Source organism: Anopheles moucheti, chromosome 3 (genome assembly GCF_943734755.1).
Source record: "Anopheles moucheti chromosome 3, idAnoMoucSN_F20_07, whole genome shotgun sequence".
In the NCBI taxonomy this organism is placed as follows: domain Eukaryota; kingdom Metazoa; phylum Arthropoda; class Insecta; order Diptera; family Culicidae; genus Anopheles; species Anopheles moucheti.
The window spans coordinates 82,389,480-82,401,708 of NC_069141.1; the positions used below are offsets into that span (position 1 = coordinate 82,389,480).

At 46.1% G+C, this 12,229-nt stretch overlaps 1 protein-coding gene across 1 annotated transcript in view; it reads left to right on the top strand.

Moving 5' to 3' along the window:
• LOC128303061 (uncharacterized) overlaps positions 1-12,229 on the top strand; it is a 51,926-nt gene that overhangs the window by 24,574 nt on the left and 15,123 nt on the right. The window contains exon 2 of the mRNA XM_053039914.1: positions 547-1,278. Within this exon, the coding sequence (XP_052895874.1) occupies positions 547-1,278 (732 nt within the window). The remainder of the gene's footprint in view (positions 1-546; positions 1,279-12,229) is intronic.

Here is a 12,229-nt window from a genome sequence, read left to right on the forward strand (position 1 = left end):
TTCATGTTGTTGAGCCCAAGCGTCCGAGCGGTTAAAGATTTGGAGCTTTATTGTGTGCCACAATTGGTAACGACTGTGCAAAAACTTCCCGGAACGAGTGTTTACGGCGCCTGGGGACAAGAACCGGCACGTTCCGGGTGTCAGTTTGGGACGAGTTTTGTTGGTGGTGTTTACAATTTTTGTTTTTGACCATGTTTGGTGTTGGGGATGGTACATTCGAAAATGGGAATTGTTGAATGGTCGTGATTGTTCTGTTGCGTGCGTACTATTTCCGGTATCTTGCGTGCCGCGTGTACTTGCGTGCACAATCTTGACAAGGTATTAATTGACTCATTAGCATAAATCATTCGACGAACTGGCAGCGTCCAAATTCGACATGAACATTGTATCGTTGTTATTTAAATGCAATAAAAGCTTCTAGCTGTATCTACATACGAAAGGATCGATTTATGTAAAAACAATCGCAAATAAATACCTTGAACCATCTTGCATGTCCCTTCTGTAATGTAACTCAATTAAGTTTTGTTTTGTTTTTCTCAATTCCAGATTTCTCCCACAACCCGTCGCACCAAATCTTTTGACGATCAAGCGTGGAAAGTGCATGACGAAACGGTAAACCTATCCGCAAACATTTCCGCCATATCAACTACTGCACTGGCGATTCGTTCGCCCCAGGTAGACTACGATCTGGAGTCGCTAGGCAGCACCAGAGAGCCCCGCTCGAGATCGTCCGGGCTGGATGAAGTGTTGGTAGCAGGCGGTACGGAAGATAGTGCCACCCTAAACCGTGGTGAAGTGCGCAAAAGTCGCTCCAAAATGAAGAGTTACCTGAAACGATGTAAGGATGTGCTGATTAGTGGTGTGGTAGGACATACTGGCGGTGTTACGCCCAGTTGTCCAAACGCTAGCTCGCCCGAGGATCATCAGGATGTGGTGGTGTACCATGCGCAGAGCGATGAATCACAGCCGAATAGTGCGTCGTGCTGGTATCTGGATGATCATTTGATGGAGTTACGGCCGGAGGATAACCGTGAGCCATATTCCTCACTCGCTTCAGCACGGCTGAAGTCAGAGTTGGAGGAGTCACGAATGGCCAGAGAGCGAAGGCTGAACGAGGTTTCAGAAGTTGGAGCGGAGGTACCAACTGCAAATGTAACGACAATTGTGACAAATACTTCGAGCAGCAGTATAGCAAAAATTGGAGAAATTTCGGAACATTTAACCGAAAGTACATCAATTGCGGATGTAATTCCTGAGGATCCTGGACCTACTCCGGAGGTAAGTGTAAATCAGTAACTGCTCGGATATCTCTCTTCAGTAACCTTTGTAAGCATAGTTTTAGGTTTATAAGCTTCATGGACATCTTCCCATGTCTCGCATGACTTGAGGTATCATCTGATCCAATACATAAGGGCTCGCGACTCCATTGCTAATCACGTCAGCGTTTGAAACTAGCGATCGCTTCGACAACTTCGTTAGTGAATTGGGAGGAACAGACCCCGTGCGAGTCGCTCGGTACACTCGGTGGGCTAGCTTTTCGGGGTTGAAGAGGTTAACAACATCATCACGGAAAGTCGTCCGATAAATAATGGGACGCCCCAGCGTTTCCCAGCACCCAGGTGATGTGTATCGCTCTCCCCTTCGCCCTTCCAGTCCCTGGCTGGCGCTTTCGCGAATTTATCTTCCGCAAACGAGGAGTGTGTGTGTGTGTGTGTTGTACCGATGGGCCCCCCTCGGGTGATTAAGTGTGTGAAAACTGTACGCCCCAGCGCGGTTGTGTGGTACAATGTAGTCGATATGTTCTTATTATCGATACGGGATGCGGGATAAGCGAACGGTTGCCAATTCGTTGTCCATAGTGAGACGTACCGATCGGTTGCGCACCCTGGCACACTGTGTGCCCTCCGGGATCTCCGGGGAACTACGGGGGAGAGGCTTTGATTGCACCGGGGATCGTCGGGATGTCGAAGGGGGGGCCAAGTTTGGGCTCTTCCTTACTTTGGAGCGGTTTGCAACTTTCTAACCAATGCTGCCCCCGCAACAGCAGCAACAACGGTAGAAGCAACATGCCAAGGGATGAGTGTGTATGAGAGCGTGCGCGAGCAAAATCACAGCATGCGCGCAACCGCACCATCCGACGGAAGGCAACGCAGAAGAATTCCGAGGGCTCCGAGGAATGGCTGGAGGTTGCACACAAAACGCAATTCAAATCATTATTACCATATATGATTTGTTAGTCGAAATGGCGCCGCCGGTCCAATCGTTCGGGAAGCTACCTCACCGTGAACGATCCAAGGGAACCGGGAATCGTTTCCCAGCTCTGAGGGCATCCACGCTTCAACAACCCCTCTATCTTTCTCCCTCCCATCCCATCCCATCGCACGCTTTCCATACTTCCTTACCGCTCCGCTGCGGGCTGCGGGGACCTTTAAAACCGTAAGGGAAGCAAAAATTGAAAGGGATCGCCGACAATCCAATCAGCGCACCACGCTGGTGGTTAGTTTAGCGTTTTGCGCATCGTTGACGGCTCCCTTCGATCGGATCGGATCGATCGAAATCGAAAGTCCTGAAAATCTGCGTGCTGCTGCGTGCACAGACCTGTGATCGAAAGTGATGAACGATTGGATCGGGGGGGTTGGCTGGGCCCGAATGACGGTGGCCTACCGTCAGGAAGGCGAATCGCACAGGCGGGGAGGCGGTTTAGAAGGAGAGAAGGTAGAAGATTAGCATCGGTATTGGCAGAAAAGGTTTCCTGTGCGCGCGCTGGTTGATGAAGATGGAGACGGTTCGCGCTGGAATTTTATGTGCCTTGGTCGTATCGATCATTGCCGATCGGTCTAGCCGATCGGAGTGATTGGCGCCCGTTCGTGCGGTTTGGCCTGTGTTTGGCTTTTAATGTTTGGGGAACGCATAATTTTCACCGCATCGTTGATCTATCGGCAAAGTGTCACTTGGCGAATGAAAGTGAAAACAGAGACCATGAGACCTGGCCGGTGGGTCGGTCAGCTACCTCGTTGTACGGGTGGCGTTGCTTGGAAGGGAGAAAATTCAATCATTGTTTCACCACTACTCGATGTTTACCAACGGGATCGTTCGATACTGCACGTGCAACACACCGTGCGTGGATCATGCCAGTGTACCTTAACGCAACGAAAAGGTACACATTAAAAGGCGCACTCGCCGCTGTTGGTCGATAAATTACGCACAAAACAATCACGCGGATTTGTGAAGTAGAAACCGTGTGGATGGTATAATAATGTTCCGTTCCAACCGCGCGGAGATGGAACTTATCGTCTGGCACGTTCAGGCACTGGAAAGGCCGTATGTGGCGCTCAATGGATGGCATCAATAGACGCAATGGTTCGCAACATATGCAATTATGCTACGTTTATCACATCGGCAACACAGTTGACATTGACTTATTTCTCCCCCGTTCGACCGTGCGCCGTGCGCGATCCGTTGTCCGAATCCATCCCGTTCCTGTGGCGGGTTGATGAAAAATGGAAATAAATAAATTATGCCACCACGATTGGCTTTTTTTATCGAAGACGCGCGCAATGCGCACCGTCAGTAGGTCTGGGGCATTAAGGGGTGGTAACTAAATCTACACACCCCAAAGGGAAAGTAGGTGAGTGGGTTTTTGCAAAACAACAGTGCAAGTGTGCGTCCAGCGAAACGCACAGCAAACAGCGCAAGAAAAGGGATTAAGAGAGGCAAATTAAAAAAGATGGGCCAGTGTGTGTGTACAGTGAAATCAACCAATAAATTCGATTAAAAACACAAGCACCGGATAATTTCGGGGCAGAAGGGCGTTTGCCACGGCAAATGGGCGAAGAGGAGTGTGGCCAACCGGAGAAGCAGATGATGCAAATTGCACTCATTACTATTTTCACCATAAAGTGCGGTTTTTACTTTTTTAAAAATCGTAATTGAGTTTTGTTGTGCGGTCGGGGGGGGTGTAGGTTGAGCAGATGCGGATCGGTTACAGGATGTGTTTGTTGCTTTCGCTGTGGAGCGCTGGCAATGATTAATGTTGGAGAGTTACACCAAGATGGGTTTTTAAATGTGAATACCTATACTTTTCGGGTTCAATTAATGGAGTTTATTTGGAGTTTAACAGTGTTGAGTGTTATCTTATGCTAGAAATTCAATGAGTGGGCTATCATTTAATTATCGTGAAAAGATACATTTTATTTATTTTTATTTTAAATCAGTGAAATATTGCAAGTCAAGCGGAAAAGTGCTGGTGGTGTATCGCATTTCTTGCTTGACACATGTGCTGTGAGATTATTTATAAAAAATAGTCTAAATTGTTTAATTTAGAATTTAATTTGCTTCCACTAACGAAATTTCATTTTTTCCATCCATTGTCCTTCAATTTTATGAGGAAAATAATGTTGTTTTAAAGGTATAAATAGTGAAGACTAAATCCCAATAAAGAAACAATTGCAGTGTGACATAGGTAAAGCATTACCAACAAGGTTGGATCGTATTACTTTTACTTTCACCATACTACAGTTTGTTAATGACACAAGCACGTGATATCGCTCTGCAAGATTTGGTCAAAAAGCTCTGAATGATGTAAAACCGTTCCACATCTACCTTGTTTAATCTTGTTCGATCCTAGCAGGTTTCAATGCTCTGAATGTTTCCCGACCCTCCACCTACTACTAACCGATAGGGTGAACCGTTTCCGCTCGGTTACATTGCATAGTTCCATCCACTTGCGATCACTTGGCTGTCGCTGGTTTGAAGGTGAAATCATCTAATTACGAAAGTTGCGCTTACCCGATCAATACGCGCGGCCTATCACTTATGTAAAACGTGACTCATCAAGCGAACGCGGTGAAAACGCGCCAGCCGTGTACGCGTCCTGCCAGCTTATCCCAACGTGGCTGATGCTGGTCGTCCTGAAAAGATGCAACTAACGGGTCGCTCTGCTTGCAAATAAGCTCTGATGCAGGTTTGCAACGGCCAACAAGCGTAGCTCCTTCCCCGGCCGATCAGCTTCCTTCCGCAATGTTGACTTTCAATGTCACGACACCGATACGACGTGAGCTCTGGGTGTCAAACGGTGCTCGTTTCCTCGGTGCATTAGGGCTGCTGCTATCGCTTCATGCCGGTGGTGACTTTCGGTTTTGAATAGTATTTGGCAAAAGGGTAGTGTGACATTGCGCTTTAATTCACGTGTTCAGTTGATGGTTGTGCGCTCACCGGGTACCGCCTGTCGATGGCAATGTCTGTGGGATGAAAAGGAAAATAGTTTACAACTTGTTTGCTACGTTCGGAAGTTACAGTGTGCGGATGAAACGAGATAATTAGGTATCGTTTAAGCCTGAAAAATATATTTGTTTAAAAGTTTTATTACTACAAATATATGAAAGGGTTTCTGACTAGCGTGGAAAAATGAATATGTGTTTTAAGAAAAACAATATTTTTTTGACTTATTGTGCTAGCTTCAAATCAATCAAACTACTTAAAATAATTAATAATTAATATCCTAAATAGGTTAGTAATTCAGAAAACTAGTTTTACCAAGTTTTAAACCTGAAACACTTAAACTATATTTTATTGCTTTAGAAGAATTGATAATGTGAAATTATTGCCTTTATTTAAGCGCTTAATTTATTTCCTTGCTGTTAGGCAATTCTGAGCATAACTTTTAACTTTTACTTTGTGTTTCACCGTAAAATGTTATAATAAATTTGTGATTTTTATGCAACGTAAAAACCTACTTGTTAAAAAAACATAACAGATGGGAAGAATGATATGCATAATGTACACCTACCCAAGGTTGATGCGCAACAAAGTAGCGCATGCAGACGTGCGAACTTTAACGCGTACGTCAGGCGCCCCAGCACGCGCCATCATTGATCTTGTCGTGGATGCATAAATCAGCCGGCAGTGCGCACCAACGGTGCACCATGCGGTTATCAATGGACGTTTTGGATGAGATCGACAAAACTTCCGTCCCGTGCCGTGCGCAGTGTGCACACGTCAACTGGTCAGCTGCCGTAGAAACATGCAAGCTTACCCTTTTGGGCGGAGGGTGGGCCCCCACCGTTAAACCCTACAAAGTACCATTAAAATTCACCTTCCGCAACCGGCATGCAAAACCGTTGCGCCGGGCCAATGCTCCTGCCAGCCGGTGCGACACTTGGACGATTTCACGCCCCGGGTCAGCTGCGGGGCTGGGTGTTGGATTTGTTAATTGAATTTAAATATATTCATATGTGGCCAATAAAATTATCTGATAGTTTGCCACGGGGCCGATGGCACAACGCAGAGCTGTGGACGCAGCAGACCGTGTCGTGTCCGATACAGTCAGCGATGGGATATGCTCGCATTTTATTGCCGTTGTTGTTCGAATGCGGCGTGGATGAGCGGTGGGTATGGTCACTCGTTCCACTGGTCAGTGAGGACCTTTTGCTGATTCATAGTAAGGCTGCGCTCGCCTAGCATCCATTTATGAGCTAATCTAGCAAAGTGAGGCTTCAATATATCATTGCACTTAGTTGGGGTCCATTGATAAGTATACGGGGCTAGGAGTGGTGGCGTAATTAATTATATTATTTATGAATAAAAGCCTCTCCGATTGAGGAACGCTTTGTGCAGAAAGAAAAACGTCGAATTTTCCTCTAACAACAACAGTACGGAAGTGTCGCGATAGTCTCTTGGTAAAGGTTGTTTTGCTTGTTATTCTTGTTATTGACACATTGGAAAAGTGACTATTTATTTCCTTGCCGAGGTACATATGGACCAGTGGCTGTCCAGACGATAGCATGGTTTATGTTTCGTACGTACAATTAAACAAATCCGGAGGTAGCACGAACGAAAGACTCGTCGCGACGGTAAGCGACGAACCCGACGCTCGATGGCCTAAGGTGGTCCTGCGGATGGCAACATCGTTTGGTTCAAGCATATGGTGACCCCGGTTACACGATTTCCATCCAATCCCCAGACCGGGGTCTATTTTGAGAGCTTTGGGGAGTCCGTTTGTCGTGCATTTGGCGTAACCGTAGAGTCCCCTCCATTCCTCGCATTAGGTGCCCTTCTTCCTTTAACTGCCCTCGAGTGCGTTCAACGTCGAGTAGCGAAACGAGGTGTTTATCTGGTTGTGCGATTTTTTCGGGGCGTTTAGCGGGCGTTTCCTTCTTAGCGATGGTAAAGCTCCCCCCGCAGTCGATGGGCCACTACCACCCTTGCGTACAGCTGAGCGGGATGCGATATCGTTTTTTTTGTCCACGAATGGTAGACACCGTGTGACTTATTTGATTCTAAGGTTATTGGGTGTCGAAGTACGTGGTTGAGATTTTTCCCTCCTTTATTCCTTGCTGTTTATACTATCGATGTTTCGGTAGGATGCAGCAGCAAGAAGGCCCACAGGGAAGATCGCGATGTTCGGTAGCTTTCGCTTTGCAGTGAAAGTGAATCGTGCATAAATGCATAACTGGCCAAACTGGGCTCCGCGACTAGATGGGCAAAATGTGGCTGATAAAGATCAACTGCGCCATTGCAGGAGCAACAAAACAGGAACCTTTTGTTTGTGGATGAAAAACGCTTGAAGGGTTTCGATTGCAGCTGCAATTATTTAGGATTTATTCTGTTGCGGTGCTGTCGCTACAACTTTATGACGATCGAACGATACATTGCGGTGGTAGAATATTGGTATGCAATTTTCTATTTAGTGCAGCTAAAAACACACTTTTTTGTTATAAATATTTATTTGTTTTAATGGAAACATCTCAGTCATTTTCAGGAGTATTTAGTAGTTGAAGTCCCATATATTAAAATGGCAGTCAGCAGATCTTGTGCGTGTTAAATTGTCACCAAAACAGTAATGGGCAGAAGAAAAGCATTAAAATACCGTTCGACTAACAGGGTTAAGAGCTTAGCTGCGCGCTAACAATCTGTGTGGCATCCGAATGGGACAAAATTAATGATGTCCACGGAAGCACCGGGTGCGCGCCGAACGCTGTGTGGGCCATCTTCCCGTATGAATTTTTCCCAGAAATGTTCCCTCGAATGCAGCTACCGAAATCTCTCACAAAAATGTTTGCTCCATCATCATCGCGGGCAGCGGTATGTGCAGGACGGAGTCCATAAAATTCCCTTTTTCGAGCATGCCTTAATCGCTGGGGGAAAGGAACGCGATGCACCGTTCGAGATATTGGTCGCCGGTGGTACATTATCGATCGATGAGGTTTAATGCTGTTGTTTGGTTCTTTTGCTTGGCTTTTAAACTGGGAAGAATATTTATGTACAACCCCTTTCGATTCTGCCAAACGGACGGAAATCGAGTGCAATGTGACAGATGCGAACGTGGACAGTTGGTGAGTTTCTTGGAAATATTTTGGGAAATTGTTTGAAAATAGTTCCCACGATCGAGTGCCGAACGCTAAGGATGGCGAGTTTGTGTAAAATTCGGTCTTTTATTTTATTAAAATCAGCTTTATAACACCTTCAATGTGTAACTTCACATAATTTACCGGATTAGAGAACATTCTTCAATATGCTTGAGGTTTATTAGGGCAAATGGAGTTTACCAAAGTCATTTATCAGATGATCGCCATTAAACGTGTAGAATCAATTTAAAGCTCGTAAATAATCGCCATTACACACCGTAACCGAAGTCGAAATGCAAATGAATATTAATATTTACCTAGCCCACCGATATCGCTTCATCTCCGAGGGGGCTGAACAGTGAGCAACAAGCAAGAGGGCATGCAGATCGCATAAATCGCCACCCGAGCATCACCGAATGCCGGTAGCATTGCAGTGAAAATGGCATGCTTCTGTGGCATGCTCGATTTGCAGTCGACCAAAGTTTGTTTTTCCTCCCAGTTTTATTTTGTGTCCCGCCTCGAGGGGAACCGTTCCCGTAGGTTCCCGGTACCGTGCCCTTATGAGCCGCGCTCGCTGGTGGTAGCATGGCGAGCGAGGTTTTCTCACCGGTTTCCGATGATTGTTTTTACCCCTTTTATTGACATACTATTATTGTTATTATTTTCCTTCGCCGCTTATTAATCGATTTTGCGAGGCATCTTAAATGCCAAAACGGGATGGGGAGAACAGCATTAGAGGGAACCGGGCCCCGAGTGTACGGGCGACAGTAAAACCCGTAAAACTCCTGCCAAACACACTGCCGCCGGGTGTAGCGGGCGTTGGGTGGTGGATTCGAATCGAGAACGAAGCGTGCGCTGCCGGGAACAGTGAGGGAGAAAGATAGAGAGAGGAAAATCGAATGCTGATGTCTGTAAATCATACACATTGCCCCCTTTGGCGACACAGTTTTACTGATTTCTTTGTGATATTGCGAACCCAGCTCCAGCGCGTCCCATTTGATGGGCTTTTTTTGGTGGGTGAGTGTTTTCCCTCGCCGTAGCACTGGCGGTACGTGCATTATATTGCACCGCGGCTGTGTCTTTGTCGATCGTTACATTATCGATCATCGTGTACCGGTCGGTTCGGTACGGCACCGCATGCAGCAATTATAGTTTTCACGAGATCTGCAAAAGCGGGTGAAAATTTGGCCTAAAGATCTTGGCACTGGTTCAGTCGAGGGGTGAGGATTATCGCGCCCCCTCTCAGAGTACGAACCGTATGTGGCACCAATAATATAAAACAAAGTTGAGTCGTGATCGGCGTGAAATAGAAATCCACACGTTGTTAAACCATCAATGGCGTCGATGGCTTTGGTGTGCAGCTAGTTATTTAGAACTATTTCTTTTTTTTTGGAACTCTCCTCACCGAGGAATGTCTCTCGGTGCTATAGATCATGCGTTCCACTGGTACTTAACTGTCACTAACGACCGTGGTATGTCAGATAGGTGAGGGAAATTCCGTCTGCAATGTTCCATTCCCATTTTGCAAACACCGCGGACCGTAATGATGTGCTGCCTCGGAGGGAATAAAACCCAACAGATAGGTGGTAATCGATTGCACCGCACGAGTCGCGGATAGCGTTGTAAAATTTAGCGTCCAATCAAGTGGAAATGGCGTTTGTTCTGGAAGGCGTTAAGTGGATTTTAGTGTTATAAAAATATTTAACACCATCGCAGCAGGCCGGTGGAAGATTGGTCTGAAGATGACGATGGTGCATGTTGTTTGTGATAATTATGCAATTCTCGAGGCACTTCTCTCGAGAGCGGTGCAGCGAGTTGGGAACTGGGTGGAGGAAAAAAAAAACAACATTGGGCGGTGGGTCATATTTTCTCATTTGAGAACATGTTTGAGCAATTGAGCTGGAATGACGCTTTGATGGTCCGGTGGTGGTGTTTGCAATCGAACCGTTCTCCGTTACATTGAAGAAGACTCGCACGATCGGTTGCACTGGATGAAACATGCTGTCAAGCATTAAGTACGATCGTAGTAAATAGACGACGAGAATGACCCTTTCGAAACTGACCTATTTCCGGTGTTTTTTTTTTGTTGAAAATCTCTCATCTTTTGACGCTTGCCAGACAGTGCCACTCGAAGAATGCCACTGATTAGCGTGTCGCACTGGACGGCACTTTCACGAATGTGAACGCGCGTGTGTCTATCGATGGTCACTCACTCATCCAATTCACCAACGTCGGACATCGTCGTAGCGGAAATGTAAAACCCGACAGAGCATCCATACACGCTTGTCCAAACATGGCCCTGATTCATCGATTTATTGCTACATCTGCAGCAGAATGCACTTGAGCTGCGCACCGTGGAAATGAGATCTTCTCTAGATGTCCACTTCAGAATGATTGAGCTTCGGGTTGGCCAGTAGGGGGAAAACCCCTCGGCAAGATGCTGGTGGGAATCCGGAACAGCATGAATCCAGCTGTGTGTGGGAAACATCAGGACAGCGGGACAATACTGCCCATTGAAAGGGAAAACCGTGTCCCCCCGAACGCCCACCCAAAACGAAATCGAAAATCCGGACGCAAAGTATTTGCGATTTGTGGCGCACACACCCGGTGTCCGTTATCGCGTTTCGCTCAATCATTTTATGCGCGGCATCAGTCCGGCCTCCATCGGCGCCGGCGGCTGGCCCGAGTCCAAAAATCGTTTCCAATGTCAACGAACCAGCCAGTGTATCGGCGTATCTTGGGTGGAATCTTGAGCGGAGTAGGTGGGACCGCAACATCGAACGGTGCGCACACCGGGTGACGCTGGGATCGCGTGCAAAACTCGTGACTGGGTCAATGGGTAATCGTGTGCTAGCGGAACAATGCACGGCTTTTAACACGTTTTAAAGTTGGTGCAAAAAAAGAAAAGAAGGCAAGGAAAGGCAAAACAGACACACAAAAGGGATACTATTCTGCAGTCAGCTTCTCGTGTGCCAGGTTTACGGAAACGCTACAGCGCAGGTAACAACAAACCATTAGAAGCGAGACGATCTTCCTGTTTCCCATTCGCGGAGGGTTTTTCCATCATTGGGGGGTCTCCCATGTTTGGGTGTTTTGTGTTTCACTTTTCTTCCGGGGCGATAAAAAGGAGGGTGCTTTGGGCACGGCGAAAAATGTTACAATTCGTGCAGGCATGACTTTCCGGGCGACGCGATATCACACCTGTGGACCGACCGACCGGGTGTTTTTTGATTTGTCGATAGGGAAAAGCGATGAAAACGTTCATTCAAACCGATGTCATCGATTGGCGGTCGTTGAACGGGCGAAAGTTATGTTTACCTTGTATGGTAGGGTAATGTTGGTGCCGGCGTTTGCTGATTAGTATCTTTTGCGCTATGATGATTTTGTCTCAATATTGTCTGGTATTTGTGGTCTTTGTGGTATTTTGTGGTCTGGTTGAGTATGGGTGGATTTAAAACAATCATATTCATCCATGTTTATAACGTGGATTTAAAAAAAAAGCAAACTCCATCTTTATTATCGATTAAAATGAAAAATTTTTCATTAACTTTTGACCCCAAAATCGGGACTTTATATGTGGAAAAGTTTGGATTTGGGAAATATATTATATGTGCAGGATTTTCGATTCCACCTATAGACTTTAAATCAATCTTGAATTGAAGTTGAAGTTGTCTTGCTCGAAACTTTTTAGACTTTCGATTTCCGACACTTGAAAAGCAATGAATGTGTCAATCGAGAAATCTTTGAAGATAATCAGCTTCAGGCACCCCAAATAAAGGCAAAATTGGAGCCTTTTCAAAATTATGTTCAAGATGAACTCAAAAAGTGGCGAGGTAGATCTAGAATTCTCCCGAATTTCTTAAACTTATGGCAAGTTGATATTG